This window comes from Lissotriton helveticus, chromosome 2_1 (genome assembly GCF_964261635.1).
Source record: "Lissotriton helveticus chromosome 2_1, aLisHel1.1, whole genome shotgun sequence".
Classification (NCBI taxonomy): domain Eukaryota; kingdom Metazoa; phylum Chordata; class Amphibia; order Caudata; family Salamandridae; genus Lissotriton; species Lissotriton helveticus.
The window spans coordinates 981,603,113-981,625,766 of NC_136059.1; the positions used below are offsets into that span (position 1 = coordinate 981,603,113).

The 22,654-nt window shown below is 40.5% G+C and overlaps 1 protein-coding gene across 1 annotated transcript in view; it reads right to left on the reverse strand.

The window, feature by feature from the left end:
* Window positions 1–22,654, reverse strand: part of DOCK8 (dedicator of cytokinesis 8) — a 765,653-nt gene that overhangs the window by 133,242 nt on the left and 609,757 nt on the right. The window contains exons 30-32 of the mRNA XM_078675733.1: window positions 14,573–14,712; window positions 9,490–9,672; window positions 5,734–5,866 (exon numbers count right to left, since the gene is read on the reverse strand). Of these exons, the coding sequence (XP_078531859.1) occupies window positions 5,734–5,866; window positions 9,490–9,672; window positions 14,573–14,712 (456 nt within the window). The remainder of the gene's footprint in view (window positions 1–5,733; window positions 5,867–9,489; window positions 9,673–14,572; window positions 14,713–22,654) is intronic.

A 22,654-nucleotide genomic window follows, 5' to 3' on the forward strand; every position in this document is an offset into this window, starting at 1 on the left:
TATTTACACCAGTGAATCAGTCCTCTTTCATTTTCAATTCCCATCCCCACAATTGTGCATTATAATCTATCTTCCGAACAATTACACAGTTTGGTGTTTCGTATGGTGAGTGGTTCAGATTTGTGAAGTACATACTAGATTGGTACTCATTATGGAGTGGTTTAAACTTCAAGGTACACTGATAAGAAAATTTTTTGTTAACATATGTGTGCAGTTTGGTTGTTTGTCACTAAGCCTCTCGTAAGAGACCATTAGTATACGTTTTGATCAGACTGATGGCGATGTTACTTTTTTAAGTGACCACACAATTCCGCAGAGATTAGGAACCAATTACAGACAAGTATTCAGATTTAGCGAACATTATTGAACAGGCATTATTAAACATCATACTAGCTTCACAGGTGTACGTGTAATTCGGCATCCAAATTATGCCCAAAGGGATGCTCAGTGCCCATTGCCAGAATCATTCGCGATTCAAGTTTGCGTAACATTGAAGTTTGATCTCCCCCTCTCTCAGAAAGTTTGCATAGTTTGATTCCAGCATATTTAAGCAAGCTTGGATTTGATTGATGGTATTTGGCAAAATGTATTGCCATGGGGTAACTGGTGTCCACATTTTTGATCGCTCTTAGATGTTGTAAGATTCTAAGTTTTAGTTTGTTGATCGTACTTCCTATATATAGTTTTTCGCAAGGGCACGATAGTCTATATACCACACCTTTTGATTCACATGTTATGTGGTCCCTTATTTTTTCAATCCGTCCACACTGTAGTTTGTATTCTGTTAAGTTCGTGCCATGTTCACAGGCCTTACATTTGAAACATTTCCAAAATCCCGGTGTTGTAAGCCATGCAGTTTTCTTAGGGACTTTCAATTGCAGGTGACTTTGAGTCAAGATGTCACCTAATGATGAAGTTTTTCTGTAACAGATACTAGGGTGAAGAGTCAGGTTTTCCTTTAATGTGTCATCAAGCATTAAAATGTTCCAGTTTCTGTTTAAGGCTTTTTTGAGTTCCAGACTTTGATTGTTGTAGTCAATGATTATTCTTGTGATGTTCTCATTTCCCATCTCGTCTGGATTCTTGTCCTTTTTGTTGTTTTTATTCTCTCTAAGTAGGAGGAGATCTTTTCTATCCTTCAGATTCATCCTTTCCTTTGCAGATGTAATTACTTCCATCGGGTAGCCTCGTTCTTGAAATCTTATGCACAGTCCATCAATTTCCTTAATTAAGTCGACTTCTTCTGAGCAATTCCATTTGGCTCTTAACATTTGGCCATATGGAATGCTCCACTTGAGTTTTTTCGGGTGTCCACTATTAGCGTGTAACAAACTGTTACAGGACGTTGGTTTTCTGTGGATTTTTGTACACAGCTTGTCATTTTTGATGAAAACTTCAACGTCGAGAAAGATCAAGGCACTTGCGCTTATTGATGAGGTGAAGTGAAGATTAAGGTTATTGTTCTCCAATGAATTTATGAACACTTGCAGTTCGTTGATGTTGCCTTCCCAGATTATGAATAAGTCGTCTATGAAACGACACCAGAATTTAATTCTCGATTCCATCTTCTTTTCTTGTTCCAGTACTTCAGTCTCCCACATGGCCATTAGGAGATTAGCATATGTGGGTGCAAATGATGTCCCCATTGCGGTACCTTGCTTTTGTAGGTACAAGTTGCCCAGGAATAGAAATGCATTATGTGTTAAGCAGTACATAAGCATTTCTGTAAGCATTGCTGAGTGTTCCAAATGGCTGATGGATCTTGTCTCAAGGATTTTTTTAACTGCCTTTATCCCATCTGTGTGGCGTATCGCAGTGTATAGTGATGTTACATCTATACTTGCCATCAGGTAGTTGGATTTCCAATTGATTCCTGAGATTTTATTGAGGAAGTCCATTGTGTCTCTTAGATAAGATGGTAGTGTCGTCACATAATTCATCAGGAAGATGTCGATGAATCTCGAGGTGTTTTCAAGTAATGAGCCAATGGAGCTCACAATCGGTCTACCTGGAGGTCTTGTAAGTGCTTTGTGTACTTTTGGTAGAAAGTAGATTGTGGCTGTTATGGGATTATCCGTCTTAAGGTAGGAATATTCATCAAAGTCAATAAGACCTCTTTCCTTCCATGCCAATAAGAGAGAATGATACTCATTTTTCCAAGTTTCCAATGGATTATCTCTTAATAGCTCATAGTGGTCTTTGTTTTCCAATTGTCTTTTTGCTTCTGCAATATAGTCTGTTGTGTTTTGTACCACGATGTTTCCACCCTTGTCGGATGATTTGATTATAATTGTTGGGTCATTTTTCAATTCAGATATTGCACGAAATTCCTCAGATGTTATATTATTCCTTATGTTCTTATTCTTTTTCATATTCGAATTCCACGGTTTCCCTGAGATTTTTGTAATTTCCTCAATCATTACTTCATGGAAAAGGTCAATTTTGTTCCCAGGCGGGAGTTGTGGACAGGATCTGGATTGTCTCTTGAGGCCACTCTCTCCTCCTCTGTTTGTACTTGTTCCCATTTGTTTGCAAAATTCAATATCATTTAGGAGTGAGTCTGTGGTTCCTGTTTGTTCCAATGGCGATGTTTCCTCCATTGACGCTAATGTTTTTATCGCCGGTAGATCTCTGTGTGTTATGTGGGATGGTTCTTCCACACCCCTGATCGACAGTGGTTTGTTCTTTTTGTTTTTATTTCTTTCAGCAAAGTATTTTCTGAGTTTTACTTTGCGGCAACATTTGTACATATCAATTCTTACGTTGGGGACATCCATGTTTTTGTTTGGGCAGTAAGAGAGTCCTTTATTCAATAGTTGAATTTGTGTGTCTGATAGTTTCTTTGTTGAGAGATTTATGACAATACTCTCAGATATTGCTAACTTCATATTTGCTATTTTTGCTTTCCTTTGTCTCTCTTTTGTTTTGTTGTGTCGTCTGCCCCTCCTTGTTGTGCCTTTGTTGTTTGTCTCGTTTGAGGTTTTGACTGTCCTCTCCCCCATGTATTGGCCCTTCCTCTTCCTCTTTGCCGCGTGATCATTTGGGCCAGTTGCATCTCCCCGCGAAAATCCAGTGGTTGACTGGAAGCTTCTTCATCATTGGAGCTTATTTCAGAGCTGTCTACAGCATCCAATTCCACTGCTTCAGTGTTTTTATCCATTACCACCCGGCTTCTCAGCATGTCATATTTTCTAGCGAATGTGTAGATTCGCCCATTAGCATAATCCAGCCTGTCTCTGGTGAACTTGTTTGCTTTGCGCTTTTCTACTTCAAGTTCATGTTTAGACACTTTCTTTTCCATATTCTCGATGCCTTCTTTCTTTTCCTCAGTGCTCGGTATATCTGCCAATTCAGATTCCAGTGCTTCAATTGTGCTGGTTATTTTTTCTAATTTCCTCTCGGCATGTATGATGAGGGTCCTCATTAGCTTCAACGAACATTCATTAGTATCAGTTTGCCATAATTTGATCAAATCAGGGTCCAAGTCGTTGAGGGTGGGCATGATGAGTATTCTCAGGCCCCTCGGGACTCTTTTATACTCTATGTATTTCTCCAGTGTGGTCTTTTCCCACCATTTGTTTATTTCCATGATCTTTTGAAATTGTAATTCCCTTATTATGGTTAAGACTGTTCTATTGTCTTTATCAGTCCCCCCTGATATATATATATATATATATATACACTATATATATATATATTTTAAAACTTAAAAAAAATTGGGGTTACACTTACCTGGTGATTTTACCATCCATGCCTTAACAATGCAAATTTTGTTGTAAAGGCATGCGTGATAAAGGCATATGTGTGGTAAAGACTTGTGTGGTAGTGTTGTGGTCTTTGTAGTAACTGCATTGTACAGCCATGCATGGTAATTCCAGTTAATAAATCTTCATTTGGCTCTGCATAGTGGGGGATGGATGCACAGACGGCTGACTACAGGCCCTGTGATCAACCCCACCATGCACAACCCAAGCAGTACATGGGAGGGGCTTGAGGCTCAAGTGATGGCCCTATTTCCAGCTGCTAATGTTCCAAACAAAACGACAGTGTAAATAAAGCTATATAGATAGTAGAAACCCAGTAGGAGTCACATGGAAAGAAAATCACTGGGGAAAAAGAAATTTTGACATTGTAGTTCCACGTAAAAAAAGTTTTAAAAACCAGAAATTTGCCAGTTAATATAACCTTCAAAAACCTTAATTCAGACTTCGAACATGAAAGGACTGCTCATGACCTTAATCCGGATGTGAGAGATGCCATTATGAACACCATTGATTAAATCATTGGTGACATTACTAATCAATCACCTTACAACTGACATTATTGAAGACATCACTAAAAATACATTACAATATCTTTATTTGTATATGAGTTATTATTTAATGATGTTACAGTTGTTTACTGGTATAAATATAGTCTATTGGAAGGATGAAATATGTTTTGTGAACGGACCATAATTATCAATATCAGCGTCCTTGGTTGTGGAGCCAGGTTCATTTTTTAATGGACCGGCAGACCTTAACAATAAGTCAGGAGTTAAATGTAACTTCCAAATAAATATCTCTAAATGTTGAACATTAACCCCTTGTATGCGGGGCGGATTCCCCCGCTGTGCTGGGGGGCGGAGGGGCGCGCACAGTGCCCCGGTGCTCATGACGAGCTCAGCCCATAATGAGCCATGGTGCTCGTGTGCTCATGACGAGCTGAGCTCGTCATGACCACACCCGTTTGTGTAGAACAGTTGCACAGCAGGGAATTAGCCCAGCGTGCGAGCGTTCCAACGGTCATGACGAGCTCAGCTCGTCATGAGCACACGAGCACCGTGTCTCATGACGAGCTGAGCTCGTCATGAGCGTTCAAGGGGTTAAGGCACTTGATTCTACTTTGTAGAACCCGATTTTCTTTCTTTCCAGGTTTCAGCACTTGTTTTGTGCCCTTTTGTAAGAAGTCTGAGGTTTACCATTGGTGAGGGACTGTGAACAGAGTTTAGAGACAAACCATGATTTGGTGGAAGGTCTCACATTTGTCCATGTTATTTTTTTGTTTCTGAATATTGCTATGTTACAACTGTATTTCTTTGTGTTTCTTGTGTTACTTCTTTCATTTGGTAATTCTTTTACTCTGGCAGGACATGCTCCTCTTTATTGCAGCTGTGATAGTGTACCTCTACTCAACCTTCCCATCAACTCATTAGAGCTAGGCATTTACTTTTTGACCAACCTACCAGGAGAGCAAGAAGATGGGGGGGAGGTCAATCATGGACCAAGTAACTGGTGTGTGGATCGCTTGCAGTGGAATATTTAATAGCCAAAATGGCACCATTCTCTCAAACAAAACAAAATGACAATTGTTATAAAACAAAAACACAGAATAAAAAGAAATAATGAGCCAATTACTCAAGAAAGGCAATTTGCTAATACTTGTGCAATGTAGCTGTAGCTCAGTGAGATAGTTTAGGGGCTTAGGGTGCCAGTTGCAGACCGATAGGTCACAGATCTGAATTCCAACAAGGCCAACTCTAGATGTCAAATTTAAAACTTAAAAAAAATGAGTGGCATAATAATAGCATCCTGTATAACTACTTTAAGACTTAAGTAAGAGAAGGATAGTCTACTCACATGTCTGGTTTTATTATTTTTACTTACAGATGTGTTCCTTTAAAATATTATAGAATTGTGACTTTCAACTATTCAATCACACTTAGTCAAAAGAAAATATGTAAAAAAAAACTACCTGCTGGAGTTCTGCGTCTCATCATTTCCCCTCGAGCTCCCTCGCCTCTTAGTAAGGCTTCTTCTAGCCGGGCCTTCACATCCCGGGACTTCTGAAGCACTTGAGTGCTCACTTTATCCGACGACTGCTTACCCTGAAGAGAAAGTACAAAGTCAAGGAACAATCCACTTGTTCCAATTCATCATCTTACAATTTAGGAACATCAGTCCCTAGATTTAGCGATATTCAGTTTTTTTAACACCACGTCATAGATGGAAGCCCGACATTGCAAAGCGCCCTGAGGCAGCCTCACAGAGCTAACTGTGTGCAGCGTGTGTCATCGTTGAGAGTTTGGCTGTCCACCACAGGACCAGAGTCCCGCCCTAGTTTCTCTTCTGCCAGGACGGCTCAGTTTGTAAGAGATATACCCTCTTGCTTTTACATATGCATCCTAGTTCTCCCTTTTTATCTTGCTACTGCTTGTCACTGCTGCCCTATTTCTTCCCTAGACTACTACCAAGTTGCTGGTTTTTGTGTTCAAACCTCCACTCCCTATTTAAGAGTATATTGCAGGGCATCATCTTTGAGTGACACTGTATCAGCCATACTGATCCCATTCGAGGGAGCAGTGTGCCTATATTGTTCACCAAAGTGATATTATGTGCAGCTTGGCCTTGCCTGTCTTAATTTACAAAATGTCAGAGGAAGAACTTTGACTCACAGATACCACGCCTTCCTTAACCTCAGCTATTGTGTCCTAGGTCATCCTAACTCTGGAAGGTCTGGCCTGTTGATGCACAGCAGAACGAGGTCAGACTTTTGCTACACAAGAGACACTTATCATGCATGATGCAGTGTTTGTTTCATCATGTGCACTTCCTTTGCATAATGTTGTCTTTTAATAACAATACCTCTCATCTATGTTATGTTATGTTATGTTATTTATTCTTTTGTATAGCGCACGGCTACTCAAAAAGAGTGTCCCGGCGCTTTATTGGAGAAGGAAGGCTGCCACACAATAACATAACACCGATAAAAGAAAGGACAGAAATGCAGAAAAAGTACAAACAGAAAAACAGGCTACTGAGTAAACAACCAGGTTTTCAGGCCTTTTCTAAAAGCAAGGAGACTGGAAGCTCCCCGCAGGGCAAGCGGCATAGAATTCCACAACTGTGGCGCCAGCAATCCAAAAGAGCGGCCTCCCAGGCGAGCTCTCTGCACACGCGGGACAACCACCAAGAACAGGGATTCCGACCTCAAAGACCTAGTCGGTTGATAAAAGACCAGTCTCTTTTGAAGGTATTTTGCTCCCACCGCGTGGAGAGCTTTGTAGGCCAGAGTCAAAGCCTTGAAGGCAATCCGTTTCCGGATAGGAAGCCAGTGCAGAGTTTTCAACAGGCCCGATGCACTGGCCCGTTTATTTAATCCAAAGATTGCTCTCGCGGCAGCGTTCTGCACCACTTGAAGCCGCTGCAGCAGGTACTCTGGTAGGCCCAGGTAAAGAATGTTGGAATAATCCAACCTGGACCCAATCAGAGCCTGCACTGTCAATTTCCTGTGCTCCTCAGACAACAGGGGAAGGAACCTCCGCAGCATCCTGAGGATGCCGAAGCAGGTGCCCGCCACCCCAAGGATCTGGGATTTCAAAGTTAATCCTTTATCCATCTTGACCCCTAGAAGTTGACATTTTATTGGGAGTGTTACAGAAGAGCTCAACGGATGTAAAATGGAGTTCCTTCTCCATGGAAGATTAACCGGATGTGTCCCAGAAAGTCTTTTTAGATTATTATTTTTATACCACTAAAAATAAAACACCAAATACTGTTTATCAGTTGATACGAGACTGCTGTTCCTGCAATGGAAATAAAAACAACCCAGATAGCCTCCTAATGTGTACACAGGCGAGCTTTGTGCAGATTGGCCATGGGGTGCTGAAGTTTTCAAAGGTCAATTTAAAAATTACATTTTTCATTTAAATGAAAAAAAAACCTCACTTCACAAGACGTGGCGTAACGCTTCGCCTAATGCAGAATTAATGGGTGTCAATTCCTCCATCTTAAAAAAAAATGGAGGCTGATGCAAGAGAAATAAGGTGGAATCAAGGCTAGACACAGCCTTGGCCTTTGGCAACCCTGGCATTCTCAGAGCTTGCAGGGGGATTCGGAGATAAGCTTTAGGCCCTGGCACTTACATTTTTACAAATTAACCACTCGTTATCTGCCTATCTCTTTGTATTGTTCCCATTCCCTTCTCAATACCCTTTGTGGTAATCAAGCCTTGCTTCGGTGTTGTTAGATAATAGTTATGAGCCTGTACTGCACACCCTCATATTCGCCCATCCTGCCCTCTGTTTAGGGGAAGAGTGACTTATACCACTAAGGTCTGCCAAAAGCTTCTATGCTACATGCTTTGCTTTTAGGTGTAACTTCCGACACAAACCCCATCAGGAGTGAGTGGTAGTCATCTATAATGCTCATATGTCTATGCTGACCCTTTCTAAATTTTGATTGTTTGATGACCACTCTGGGTGTCCCTGAGGAGTCTAGTTTTGGCAAGTGTGACTACCACACCTTTTTTTCCCCAGTTGTTTCTTTCCTCCCTTCCCATTTCTACCTAAGCATGTACTGCCTTCAAGGAGATTCAGATTGGGCTCAGTTTTCCTTTTGTCTTCCTTATTTTCAGTCCTTGTACATCTTTACATCATTCCTTAGGCTTCCATCAAGTCTGCCTGAACCAGAAGTAACAAGTCAACTTTAGGCTGTCGCTCCAAATCTCTATCATGCGGTCTTAACTCTTCCCCTTAAGCTAGGGATGCCTTTCCGTCTCACCATGAAGACAGCTATCAAGTAGTTACTGCACAGTGCATTTATTGGAAAAAAAATAGCACCAGTTCTAACAGTCTTTGAGCTCTACATCCTTTCCTTCGCTCTTCTGGCACAGCACCAGTCTAGACCAAACAATCAAAGTGCCCGAAAGGCGATTATCCACCATACTGAGGCCTCCAGGCAGGGTGTGAGTTCAGTGGCACTGCCACAGCTGCACTGCCCATCTCAGATGCTGCAGCCATTGCTGTGCTACCAGGTAGAAGAAAGGAACACGAGAGTGAGGCGCAGTGAGTGACCAAATCACCAAAATGGTAGTTCACTAATACTTGGCTTCTATAGAGCTGTTTGCGTTATATTCTAGCATGCACTGTAGGTGGACTTCCCAGTGCGCCTCATCACATACAAAAGAAGAACAGGTTCCATTTTCAAACATGATAAATTTGTGTGTAAGACGCTGCTTGTTTCCTTTTTACACCTTCATCAGTGGTACACCAAGTGTCCTATCTATGATCCCTATGTCTATTAACAGTGACAGGTATGTGAACACAAATAAAAAGACTATATAGGGACTGCACATTGCAGAGTATAGCAAGTCACAATACATATGATGTTGGGGATAGCTGAATTCTAAACCCAATCTAAAATACTCCCTTGACTTGCAATGCACGGTTACTCATTCAGGTAAGAAGTCTTCTCAATATCTCCTAGCACAATCACGACACAAGGCGTTAAATGCTACAGCTACAACCACAACATCTTTACTAGCAAAGAGTATGTGGGGTCATATACTGAAACCCACCATGTTATACTGCTAAGTGCATCTAGTTTTAGCCTATTACCCACCAAGCAAGCGTAAAAGGTTCGGTGCTAACAATGTTAATTCCAACATACAACTGGTCACCACTTTACTGTTTCACAAAGTATACAAGAATTACTCTGCGGTTCTGCATACCCGGTACTCGAAGCATGAGACACAGATCAGAAGTAGGTCCAGGATCCTGTTTAGATGAATGGACGGCAGATCTGAAATCCACTTCTGGATTAGGGTCTGATCTGCATTTTTCAGGATCCACAGGAAAGAGATCAACAAGTTGCGAGTGGTTTCGGGGCTCAGCGTATTGTACTGCTTGTGTGACTAATAAAAAAGACCAAAAACAATGATTAAACGTTTGCCTGAAATTAAGAAGAAAATGGTAAAAAAAAGTATTTGCATGCATACTTTTTGACTTGAGAATAGACTCCACTTTGTATCCTTCTCTACTACATCGTGGAGGTGATCGCACCAAAGATTAGCACTTCTACAAGTAACCAGCGGCATTCAGACAACAGAATAAGGATCCAGGAAAATGGGAGAAGGTTGAGGGAGAGTGATATAGTGAGCACAAAGTATGGCAGTCACTCTGGACAGCCCTGAGTAGCTCCTGGACCCAATAGGGTTGATTCCCCCAGGCACTGCCTTAGTCTCACTTGGCACTTCAGTAGCTGACATTGTTGATTACTTTTACAAGGTTCTGCTTGGCAGCTGGGTAACAGACTTCATTTTCTTTGTGCTGGACTCTCAAACATGGTTTAAGACCCTTTGAATGCCCACTCTGCTGCCCACCACATGAGCTCTTCCTGCATTCTGGGCAAGAAAAAGTGTGTTTGCGAATTCCAAATAGCAAATTTATCCGATTCGCTATACGGAAATTGCAAACTGCGATGTACAACAGTCTGTTTTACACTGTTAGCGATATGCAGTGGGTCACAAATGGACCTGCCTCATCAACATTCATGAGGCAGGTCACAATTTGCGACCCATTGTGTATGGCTACAATCACAGGGCCAGTGGCCTGCTGGGGTCAGCAGACCACCATGTCTATGATTGTTTTTTAAATAAAGCAATATTTTTATTGTTATGCAGCCCTTTTTCCCTAAAGAAAAACGAGATACATTTCAAAAATAAAAATGAAAAGTTACATTTCATTTTTTAACAGTACGCAGTGATCCGTGGGACCACTGCCTGCTCTTAAAACATGTTGCCTCCCACATTCACAAAGGCGAAAGGGTCCCTTGGGGGGCGCTTCCTGTTTGCGAATGGGTTACCACCAATTTGAAGTTGGTGGTAACTGCTAATGTTTTGCGACCACATTCCCAGTCGCAAATCATTCATACTTATGAGTGATATTCGTTATTAGGAAGGAATGCAAGCTACTGATTTGCATTTTGCCTTCTGTACATGGCAAAAGGCATTTTAGCAGTCGCAAGCGGCCTGATGGGTCGTTTGCGACCAGTAAAATGCTTCGTACATCTGGCCCCTAATTACATAAATGCTCAGCTTCAACATCCATAAAATTATCACAGTGATGGTACATTAGAACAGTCAAATAATTTTGCTTTTCTACAGCAGTTTTACTAGACTCAATATTTTACTGTTAAGGTTAAATGTGGAAAACAGCAAACTAACTATGCCTGGAAGACTGCACCCACTTATCCAACTCCTTAAATAGAATTCAAACTTGGATGGCTAACAACCACTCAAACTAAACCCAGCGTAAACACAATTTCTTCTCATCTCTGCAGAGAAAGCTAAGTTGACGATCCAAGACTGGATGAATCTCCTCCTGGACAGGGAGAGTGGCCTTTCAATCTTTCAGAATGCCAAATCTCTGGGATATAACCTTGAGAAATGCCTAAACCTCTGGAACCTTATCCCCTCTACGTCTGATACACCCTTCTCCCACCTAGAGCTTCTTTGGGGAATCAGAAACGTCCTCCCAGCACACAAGATTAAATCTGTTGTCCAGGCACTTGTGCCCTCCAGACGTGGCTATGGAATTGCACTCTTTTCTGGCATTCACAAAGTTCACCTAGGTTCTCTCAGAGCTATCCTTTAGCAAGTGCCCACTTTGTGACAGCACACAAGAAATTCGACCATATCTCCCCCATTCTATTCTCCCTTCAGTGGCTTCCCATAGAAGCACAAGCTCAATTTAAAACTGCCTGCATCACTCATAAAACACTTTTTTCTCTTGGGCCTCTCACAGAAATTTAAAATCTTAGGCGCCGACCAAGACTTATGAAATGCTGAATTGCTCCTCCTCAAACACCCCACTTTCAAGCACGAGCGATACAAGGGCCAATCCTTCTCTGGAAGCACCACAAGATTATGGAACCCTCTCCTGCCAAGCCTACTCCAGAACACGTCATGTCACCTTCGAAAAAGACCTCAAAGCTCTTCTCTTTGAATGACATCTAGCCTAAGGCACTCTTACCCCTCATGTTCATGCCAAGTGTAGACAAACCACAATCAGTACAAACAATTGAGGTCGATCTCATGGTACTGTACCACCTGATTGTCACTGCTCCTATGTTTTACAACGAACACCTGTTAGCGCTCTACCTCATCGGGAGGTTAGCCTGGTGTTCTCTCCATCCTTAATGAACATGTATATTTTTGATTTGTTGTTGATACTTTCTGCTTTATTGTAAAGCGCTCTGATGCCCACGAGCCATGTCCGGGCTATATGAAATCTTAAAAATAAACAAATAAATAGGACAAACCAGCCACCAATTTTTGTCATATTATTTCTGTCCACCAGAGGGTAGACTTTAGTAAACTTTTGCAACATGAACTCGTGCTCTTGCACATAGTTTAAGACCAGATGTTCGACTAATTGCGACCAGTAAAATTCATTTTCCTATGTACTAACCCTATTTTGCAAGTCGGTAGCCTGTTACCGACTCGCAAAATAGGGTTTGCAAGTCACTCTTAGGAAGTTACATGTAAAGGGCACCCCCCTCCTAATAGCGAGTCATGGTATGTATGAATATTTTGCAACGGGAAAGGGTCACAAAACATTTGCAGATTAGCACCAATTTCAAATTGCCATTTGCAAATGGGAAGGGGTCCACAAGAGACCCCTTCACCTTTGTGAATGGGGTGCCAACATTTTCTCAGATCAGGCAGTGTTCCCACGGACCACTGCCCAATGTAAAAAAAAATGAAAAGAAAACTTTTAATTTATATTTTTGAAATGCATACCGTTTTCCTTTAAGGTAAACAGGCTGCATTTCAGAAAAAAACTGCTTTATTTAAAAAGCAGTCACAGACTGCTGCCGCAAGCAGGCTCCCATCCCTGTGAGTTATGGCCACTCCCAATGGATCACAAATTGCGACCTGCCCTCATGACTATTAAGGAGGCAGGTCCCTTGCAACCCAGTTGGGAATCGCAAAAATTGTCTGAGGCACTGTCGTACATCAGGTTTCGAAACTCACAAATTGCGAGTCGCCAAAAAGCAAGCTCGAGTGTACATTTTGGAACATGAAAAAGCAATCGAATCAGGACTTTGACTGGCTGTCCACAGCAGGCACCCCTGTGCCACCGGTGACTTGGGGATGACAAGCATTCTCAGCCATGCACAGATTAACACCACTTGATAATGACAAACACCACGGATGTGCTTATAAAGCAACTAATCTGGCAATATACAAAGCAGGTGATTCAAATATTAGAACTATATACTGTAAGTCTAAATGCACAATAAATATTTTGGATGTATGTCTGTGCCTTAAAAGCGCAAAGCTGCAATTTTAGTGAGAACCACGTGTTTACAGGGAGAGAAAATATATTTTGTTAATTCTCACTTCTATATTCGTGGTGATAAGGTTTGGACTTTAAAGTACCAACCATATGCAGCTTTCATAGCACAAAGATGCTCTCAGAGAGTGCCCCAGAGTTTATGAGACAAACAGCAATTGTGTTTTCTAAGTCAAATTGTCTTGTAACAAACACACACGCACACTCACACACACACACGTGTACACACACACATATAAAGTTCATACTTGAGAAAAGGTCAATATGACCTGAAACATGGGTCAACTGAATAAAAATAACTCATTTTTTGTAAACAATGATGAACTAAGAGACTAGTGTTCGAAAAAAACATTTGTTAGACTAGTTAGCAAAAATGGCCCATAAATGCATATGCTCTGAGGATGAAACTGTATGTTCTATATACTATGATGCACGCCAAGTCCAGTGGCCATATAACTGGAGATCAGAAATCATTGTACATAATAAAGAATAAAACGGACAAGACAAATAAAATATGAGCATGAACATTTATAGCTGTGATAAAGCCAATTTCAATCAAGACATTGTTAGAATGCTACGAATTTCGCAAATAATTATTGATTGTTGGGTACCAGTTGCAGACACTGAGGCCCAGCCAGAAAGATAAATTCAAGCCCAACTAGGAGTTTGCGCTAAATCAAGATCCCTACATGTCCAATAATTATTGTGCCTTGTGAATTTTTTCCTGTATGATTTTTGCCAAGTAAAACCTTGTAGGATACACACACAGAAAGGCCACAGCCATGGATGTCATTTTGGGGTCGCAGCTGCGACTTGACCCTTGCTACCCCGGCACTGCTTTGGCGGACCCTAGCCTCGGAGGTGGCAAAATCAGTGCCTGGAACACAGGGGCAGCTCTTCCTAATGGACGCTGTTTGGAGCTCCACTTGCCTGAATTTCTGTCATTTATTTTGTTATACAAATAGTGAATAATATTATTCACTATTGCTGTCATAAAAAATGAAGTACATTAGCTGGAATATGACCCTGTCTGGAAGCAAAGGTAAGTAAAAAATGCTGTTAAATGTATGTTGTATGCATGTATGCGGGTGAGAGTATGTTTATGTGCGCAAGAGTGTGTGAATGTGTTAGTATGTGTAAGCATGTGTGTGAGTCAAAGCAAAGCTCAAATGGCAAGCGATGTCACTTCCGATACCCCTGGCATTTAGGCGACTTGATGTCCATAGCCGCATCGTTCAGAGTTTCATACATCAATGGTGGAAAACATGAGGTGGTTTAACGTCACCCCCTAACCTGTGATGCAGAGCTCAGAAGGACACAGGTGAACGCCCCGGTGAATGCTGCACCCCAAGTTAGCAGTATGCACAGAGTGAGGTATTACCACACCAAAATACCAGTCTAGAAAGAAAGATGGCCACCCTTTCACTGTAAAATGCTATAAAAAGCTCTCCCTACCAGTGAAGAAAGGGTCATTGCATTGGTTTTCATGTTGAACTGGTTTCCAGCGATAGCCATAGCAACATTCTGGTTAATCGGGATTGGAGATTCTGGCTCCTCATCTGGACTGCGCCCTTTTCCACTCTTTGCATCTGAAACTATATAAGTATGCGTTGTTATTGAGACTTATAATTAGGGGCATAAGAGTTATGCAGCAGTGAAGGAGTGAGTCATGCAGTAAAGAAAGGCAACTTAACAATGCCCCTTTCACCTCCCAGAGTAAAAAATAGGCCATGCAAATCAGAAAACGTTGCACTTCGCAGACAACAGGCCAACATGTGCACGCACCACATAATAAAAGCTACGCGTCATTTATTTAGCATTTGCCACAAATATGCTAATATGCTAAATAAATATATGCTTATATGCTAAAACTTTCCTTCATGGTTGGAATCCTCCTCTATTGACACTTTAAGCCTTCTGGAAATACCTCTACATTAAAAAATATCTTTGTAGTTCGGCATAGCAAATTTCATATAATTTATGTCTCACTAGGAAATATTTTAAGAATCAAAAAGAGATCTAACATATTTGGGATAATTCTAAAGACCAAGAAAATCATGTAGTATTTGGCGGGTGGCCCACCAGCCCCCCAAATCAGCGGACGTTCTGGCTTTAACTATGTTCTTTTGCCCCACTTGGCAAAGGTTTTTTTCCAAAAGCAAACTCCCAAAATGGGAGTTTGTTTTTGAAAAACAACAAAAAAATAACCCTTATGAACAGGGAGAGTCTTTTAATATTTTGGGTTTCACTGTTTAAATATCTAGCCCACGACTGCTATGCCTTGTATGGTGGTCCCAGGCAGGTTGAACTAGTGATAAATATCCCAGCCTAAATAAAAGCCAGGACAATGGTTTCCACTAGCAGAGGTAGGAGATGCTCCACCAGAGGAAACCCTGCAGTTCTCTCACCTCTAAATGAGGCAGTGGAACTGTGAGTTTGGTGGGACAGGTAGACCAGCAATTTGTGGCAGTTCAGCTGCTCTACCAAACTCTATAGGCTACCAAGGTTTAAGAATTTGAGATTTCTTGCAGCAGACACAACCACGTGCTTAAGTCCAACAAATGGAGATGCTTACACACAAAATTGTCACTTCCTCAAATACCTAATTCCTGCACTCAGCAGGTGAAGATGACAAGTCAACTTTGACACTGTGCCTGACCCTGCATTGAACCTATGAGGAGCAATTTTAACTTTTGATCTGTCTACATTAGAAACAAATTACACAGCAGATTGTCAATCCTGTGGCAGTGTGGCCAATTCACACTTTGTGCAAAATTCTGCATTTTCACCATAACGTGTTCCTTGTGTTCCTCATCAAATATCCTGTCCTTGTTTATTGAAGTGAAGAATATAAACTATATTCTCAATACTAAACAGACCCTTCTGATTCACTGTTTGTGGTTGTGCTCCTTTGAAATTCAGTACTCGTCTTAAATGTACCCTGAGGCGCCATCAGGGACCTAGCAAACTTTATTAATTTATGCATTCAAATTAAATCCAAATAAAGAATCTGAGATTAGCTAGCTTCCATTTTAGTTTACTATAAATAATTCTACTAAGAAACAATGTTTTTAGTCATTACCATTAACATAAGGATAACATTCTTGAAAGTGATCTGGGATCATATGATTTAACTTAGTGTTTTGCATCAGGAAATGTTTCGTTGTCTAATAATCTACTTGCAATGTTTAAAATGATTCTGCTTTAGTAGTTTTCATTGTGTTAGAGATTAACTCATTGCTTAACATCTGTAGCACGTTTTCTGAGGCATACTCTCTTTTCTCATAGTCTAATAATTTAGGATTATTTACTAATCTAATATTATGCATTGGTGGATAAGGAATCTTTTTTGCCAGTACTACCTCAATTCGACATGTTGAGGGCCAAGAAAGAGATTGAGAAATAGAAATATCATTACCAAAATAAATGTTCCAAGAATCCTTAGAGTTAGGGGTCATGTAGAGCGATGAGTAGACTTTGAAATGATCCATCAGAAAAAAGAGTTACCATCCGTAAGCATCGTGTACCCCCAATCCATACTTCTTCCCTCAGATTCAAAACATTACACCAATAAATTGAAAATTCATAAGAGATTCTATGGAAATAGCGGCAACAAAAAGACTATGGATTATTGGACAACAGCAGGTTTTAACCTTCTTTTTTCCATTGAGTCCATAAAGTAATGCTTTGTAAATATGTGTTGTAAGGACATTGCAGTTCAACATACGCGTTCCAAAGAATGCACGCTAATACCTTCAGGTGGTTCAATTGGTGGAATACCCTGAAACTAAAGCGCAATTGAGTGGCAATACTGTCCATTAGAACCCAGACTGGGAAATATGCTTCTGAGACAAGGTGAAGTATCCTCAGGTACAGGATTTGATGCTCCATTGCCATTCCTTCTAGAACAAAGTTCTACCGATGAACAGGTCAACCAGATGTGCTTCCAATCAACATGGGATATATCTATCACGAATATGGTTCTAAGGTTAAGCAGCTTGGATCTCTTCTGAGGATGGCTAATCCACATAAACTTTGGGGAGGTTGTCATCCTATCTTAGAGAGATCTAAAACTGTTCCATTTAGAGTGAAGCTCTCATTGGAGGACCCTTATCATGGTCCTTATCTATTGTCCTAGAAGATACCAGAGGCAAAGAGACTCGACTCTCAGGTGAACATGATTGCTTTGAGTTTGACCAATGGAATTAAAAGCTGACTTGTAAGGATGACATTCTGTACCCTTTCTGCCAAGGTAAAATGCTGTCCAACACAGCATTGATGCTTTTCTGGTTTTGGGACAGAACTGTATGTGATGTGCTGAGGCATAACAAAGACAAGCAACAGGCTTTAGGTCTTGGGTAGATTATTTTCTGCTCTCCGGTGATCCTTTGCTTTTTTGAACGAATTGCTTTGAACAGGAAACACGTCGAAAACTTGCCATGGGAGGTGTGCTGCTATGCTGCCAGAAACTTTGCAAGGAACCTTGGTGCAGATATTAGGCCAGAGGAATGAGCAAATTCACTGAGTCTTACAGGAATATGGAAGTACGCATTGTGCAGGCCAACAAAGTCAAGTCTTCCAGTCCCAGAGCCAAAAGGGTCTAGGCTAAAGTTACCATTTTGGACTTTTCCTCCTTCAAGAATTTTATCAAAAAGTGAAGATTGTGAAGAGGTCACAAGTCCCTTGTCATCATGTGCAAGAGAATGTATCTTGAATGACACTCTTGGTAGTATTGCTAGGAGACACTCATTATATTTCAGCCTTGTAAATCATTTTGTTTATCCTGTAGCATAACTAAATAAGAGACAGATGCCGGGAAAAACAGGAAGAGCAGTCTTAAAGAATAGCAGAGATTATTGCAATGAGCAATATGCTGGACTTATTGGTACAAGGTAATCTTCTTCACTACTCTACAAGACCTGGAAGCCTAATCCTACCCAACATGGATGCTAGTTTGAGGGTACCATGTTAACATAGTTTTTGGGCTGCAGCAGCTAAAGTCAGAGGGGGACATTGCTTACAATCTCTGCCCCTCAGTCTTGAAAGCAGAAGGTAATACTGCACTTATTGAGGGTTGTACTGTAACCAATGACTTTGCTACTCAGACTTATTACAAATTGCATAACTGCTATGAAAATGGCTCACACGATGAAGAAAGACCAAGATCTTCTTCTGGGATGTGGCTTCATCCGCTTTCATATCAAAGATCATTTCCCAATAAGAAAGTTCAAAAGTCTGCATTATACATCTGAGAAGATGTTAAGTCCATCCATGCTCAACCCCATGGACCTCATCAACATTTCTATATTAGACGTTTTGAAGTTTTGAAGTTGCAAGGCTGCCTGAAGCCACCTATGCAAAGGGTATGTGTGTAAACATTATTGTTTTTCTGGCCATTTGACAAAGGGCACGCAGGAAGTAAGGCTAGGAACTTAAATGCCATGGTACACCTAACAGCTAGGTTACCTGAAGCTAAATGTTTAAATCCCAATAAATACAGTTTCTTTGATTCCCTGCTCAGATGCACTTGTTCTGCCACCTGCAGAAGAAGCCTGAACAACCACAATCTCCAGAGTTGGATACTCAATAGATATCTATAGTGCAGGTTTGTATTTGATTCTTGTGTTTATGATTAAAACAAGCACAGAAGAAGGCTCCGTTCAAGGATAGGTACAGAAACTTTACCATTAAAAGGCAGAAGGGATGTGGACTAGAAGGAATAAGGCTCTACTATTTAGTGATCTTGTTTGTTCTTCTCTCTGCCATCTGAACTTGGATGTCTCAGACCTTTGCAATCTTCTCCACTGCTGCAGAGAAGGCTGAGATGTTATCTACGATCTCATATGGGACATAGTAATGCGCTTTCAGGTGAGGAAATAAGGTTTCTTGCAAAATGTAGATGAGGGAATAAACCATCTCAGTTATAGGCTCAACATCTATATTTGGATTCTGAAAATAATTAAGAAGTACCCTTCTGTGTCTCATAGAAAAATTGGAAGTTTCTGAATGATTCGATATGTGAGACATTATGGTGTCTTCATTTAACAGAATAATCCCTAACTTATTTATTGGCTTATATAGCAAAAGAAACATAGTTGGCATCTGAAACTGCACTGGTGGTACCGCCTGAAATGGGAGTTAGAGATCAACGAAAATGTCATTCACAACTGAAGTGCCAGAAATGGCACCATGGACAAAGTTTCAGGGCGAACGCTCACGGGGGCAGAGGACCACACTGGAGCTGAGGGGCAAATGCTACGAAGAAAAAGCGGTAGACAATAGCACAATGGCAATATCATCCAAGAAAGGAATGACATAATTATTTAATCATCCATAGACGGGGAGTGACATCCATAACAACAAAATTATGGGGTATCTAAGCTCATAAAACCAGCAGAGAGAGGGACAATCTTTACTTGTGTATTTTCCAGTGTGGGACTGGATCTTCCACTGAGAACGAAGATTGATTAGGATGTTCAGTCACTGCTATTCTCATTGCAGGTGTGAGGCTTTAATTAGACTGGTGTTTGAAGAGATACATGACTTTGGTTGGGACCTTTGTATTTTCATCATTAAGATGTGTCTCTGCTCCTTGTAAGATCTGTTAGGGGAACAGCTTCTCATGGACCCTTTTAGTTTACTCCACATTGGACAGCAAGAGAGGGACTTTCTTTTTTCAGGAAAATGAAAAACAAGAAAGCCTTTTGCCTCTACCCTCTAAGGACTCTGCGATGCATTTGAAAGACAAGGAATCACAGTGCCAAGAGTCATAGTCAGGTCCAAAGCACTACATGCATCACTAATGACACTGATATCCGGTGTCACCAACCCCAACATGGTTTTCACCCTGAGTTATTACGCATCTTCTAAAAAATGATTTCCACGGTAAAAAAAAGTTGAAAAAGATAGTGAGAAGTTTCAGCAAGTGCAGGATCTACTGTTTCTGTGATGCATGAGAAAAACTCTGACTTTAAAGGTGCAAGCAGCAGTTTTATGGGCATCACTGCTATAGATGAGGAGCGCAGGGCTCCACATCAAGAGTTGCTACGAATATGCCTAGTGGCGAAAGACCAAATCTGCAAGAGAAACTCCAGATCCAGTTTGAAAAGAGAAATGACAGGTAGAAGAGCACGGGTTTGACTTCTTTCCTGGAGCAAAAAGGACAATCTGAGTAGAGGGAGAGTTTGTTAAGAAGGTGATTGCTAAGGAGGAGACAGCATTTCTTCTTGATTTTTGTTTCCTTGTCTTGGGAATATCCAACTTCATCTGGTTTGTGCTGTGGGTGATGCAGAGCATTTAAGAAATTTTCAAATGGGCAGTCTGGCTTACTGGTCGGATATCTTGGTAAATGACTTACGGAGATTTGAACTTAATACATGAAGATGAAAGTGCTTGCACTGTGTAGCAGGTGTTGTGGGTTGATCAGATGCTATAAACGTAGCTTACAACAAGCAGCCCATGATTTATATTTCACATTTTTTAAAATAAAAATCAAGGATTGATATTGAAACCAAAGAACTTCAGTTTAGTGGAGAGGGTGGATGAAAACTTTCCAACATCGACAGAAAGAAGTCTATTTTGAGGGGGGTCAAGGTTGCATTAAACTGTGGATATACATGATTGAATAGTATGCAGGGAGTTTTTCCACGATATTTTGGTAAGTAGGTTGGCTTTATTAGCCAGTCGTACCCCCAAAGATTTCATGTAGAGTCGGAAAATCATTGTAAAATCTTGGAGCCTTAGGGACATGTGTGTTTGATTGATGATTGGGGTAATTTAGAGAAGTTTATCTGAACATGTGGGTTTTTTTGGACAAAGGATGAGGTAGTCAGACAAAGACAGCTTGAGTAATGCCCATGCAGTTGGAGAGAGTATCGAGAAGAAATGTATGATTGATGCTGTTGAATATTGTGTAAATGTCAAGTCACCACACCAGGAAGCATCAGCCCCCTTTGTTAGTAATATTTAGGGCATCAACAGCCTGTTGCACTTTGTCCATTGCAATAGAACCAGAAGCTTGAATGGTAAGCCTGGAGGAAATTGTCAGGATGAAGGAACCTTGATTTTGCAATTTAGTTTATTTTCTATATTATTAAGGAGAAACAGAGGTGGGTGACAGTTTGTTAAATGGCAGGTTAAGGGGCAGGTTAAGGTGAAGCATTATGACCATTTGAAGCAAAGGAGGGATTAGCTAACTGCCAGGGAAGTACAAGCTTTGAGTGAGATATCTATTATGTAAAGGTATAGAGTCAAAATGGTGGAGAAAGAAAGTATGTTGTTGCTGCTTAAGGTTGATTTGAGGGACTTTATGGAGCTAAATCATCAATATAAACATGCTGAAATATATTAAACAGGGTATTTAAGATGGCAATGCAATTGCCATGTTATTTATTTTTTCAACAAAGAAGTGCATAGTGGTCGTAGATTTCCAAAGGTGTGTGAGATCATAGAATGTGGTTGATGACCACAGGGTGCTTTTTTAGGCACAAATATCTAAGGCAAATTTCTTCTTTTTGAATGCCATAAATTTCACAGACAGTCAGTATCAGTATGGCTATGTCATTTCACCTACAGTATTCTATGAACTGCGTCATTCCTAGGACAAACGCTATGTCACGATCTCTCGTTATAACACTGGTAATTGGAAAGCAGAATTTTGGATTGAGCTTTGGGTGGTTAAGTTTGCACTATGATGGCTTATTGCGATGGCTGTGCTCAATTGAATTGTGAAGTAAACTACTGAGTGGAGTAATTAAGGTTGTATATCAGAATATTAAATATAGAAATATTTTCTGAAATATGAATTATGTGTAAATGTTCTAGTGTTACCTCCAATGGAGCAATATGCTTGTGGACTCTAATTAGCAGACTATATTTTTGTCAGATGATCTTCTGAAAAAGAGATATTTTAGGGTCTAGGTTTGCAATGAAGTTGGAATATGAATCCATGTATGCAAGGCTGGACTAACAGTTTATTGCCAATTCCCTTGCGATATGGATTTGGTGATATAGTGTGAGCGATATTAGAGTATTTTATGTGATCAGCAGTTTAGTTTAGAGGATTACATTTATTGTTCTTGAATACACAGCTTTGCTATTTCTACAATCCCTTTAAAAAACTGGCTATAATTGTCGATTTACAGTACAGTTGTGACATCATTAGTCACATGTAACGATGTAGCTGCTCAGCTATAATAGGGCAAATCACTTAATCTCCCCGTGTCTACAAAAAAATTAATGTGTCCTTGTGAAATGCAACTGGTGCTCATGTAAAGCAACCTGATACCTTCGGGTTAAGTATGTGCTATGTACAACTACTGGAAAAAAGAGGAACAGAATTACAACTGCAATTTAAACTGTAAAAATGAGAACTAACTTTTCAGTTCTTCTGAACTCATTTACAGAGATGAACAGAAGTTAACAGAAAGGAGCAATTTATGCAGTATGTTTATTTTGACATGGCAATAGTTCATTACACATTAACAGGAATATCTCTGCCTGGTAATATACATTATAAATTAGAACTGTTTTTGTAAG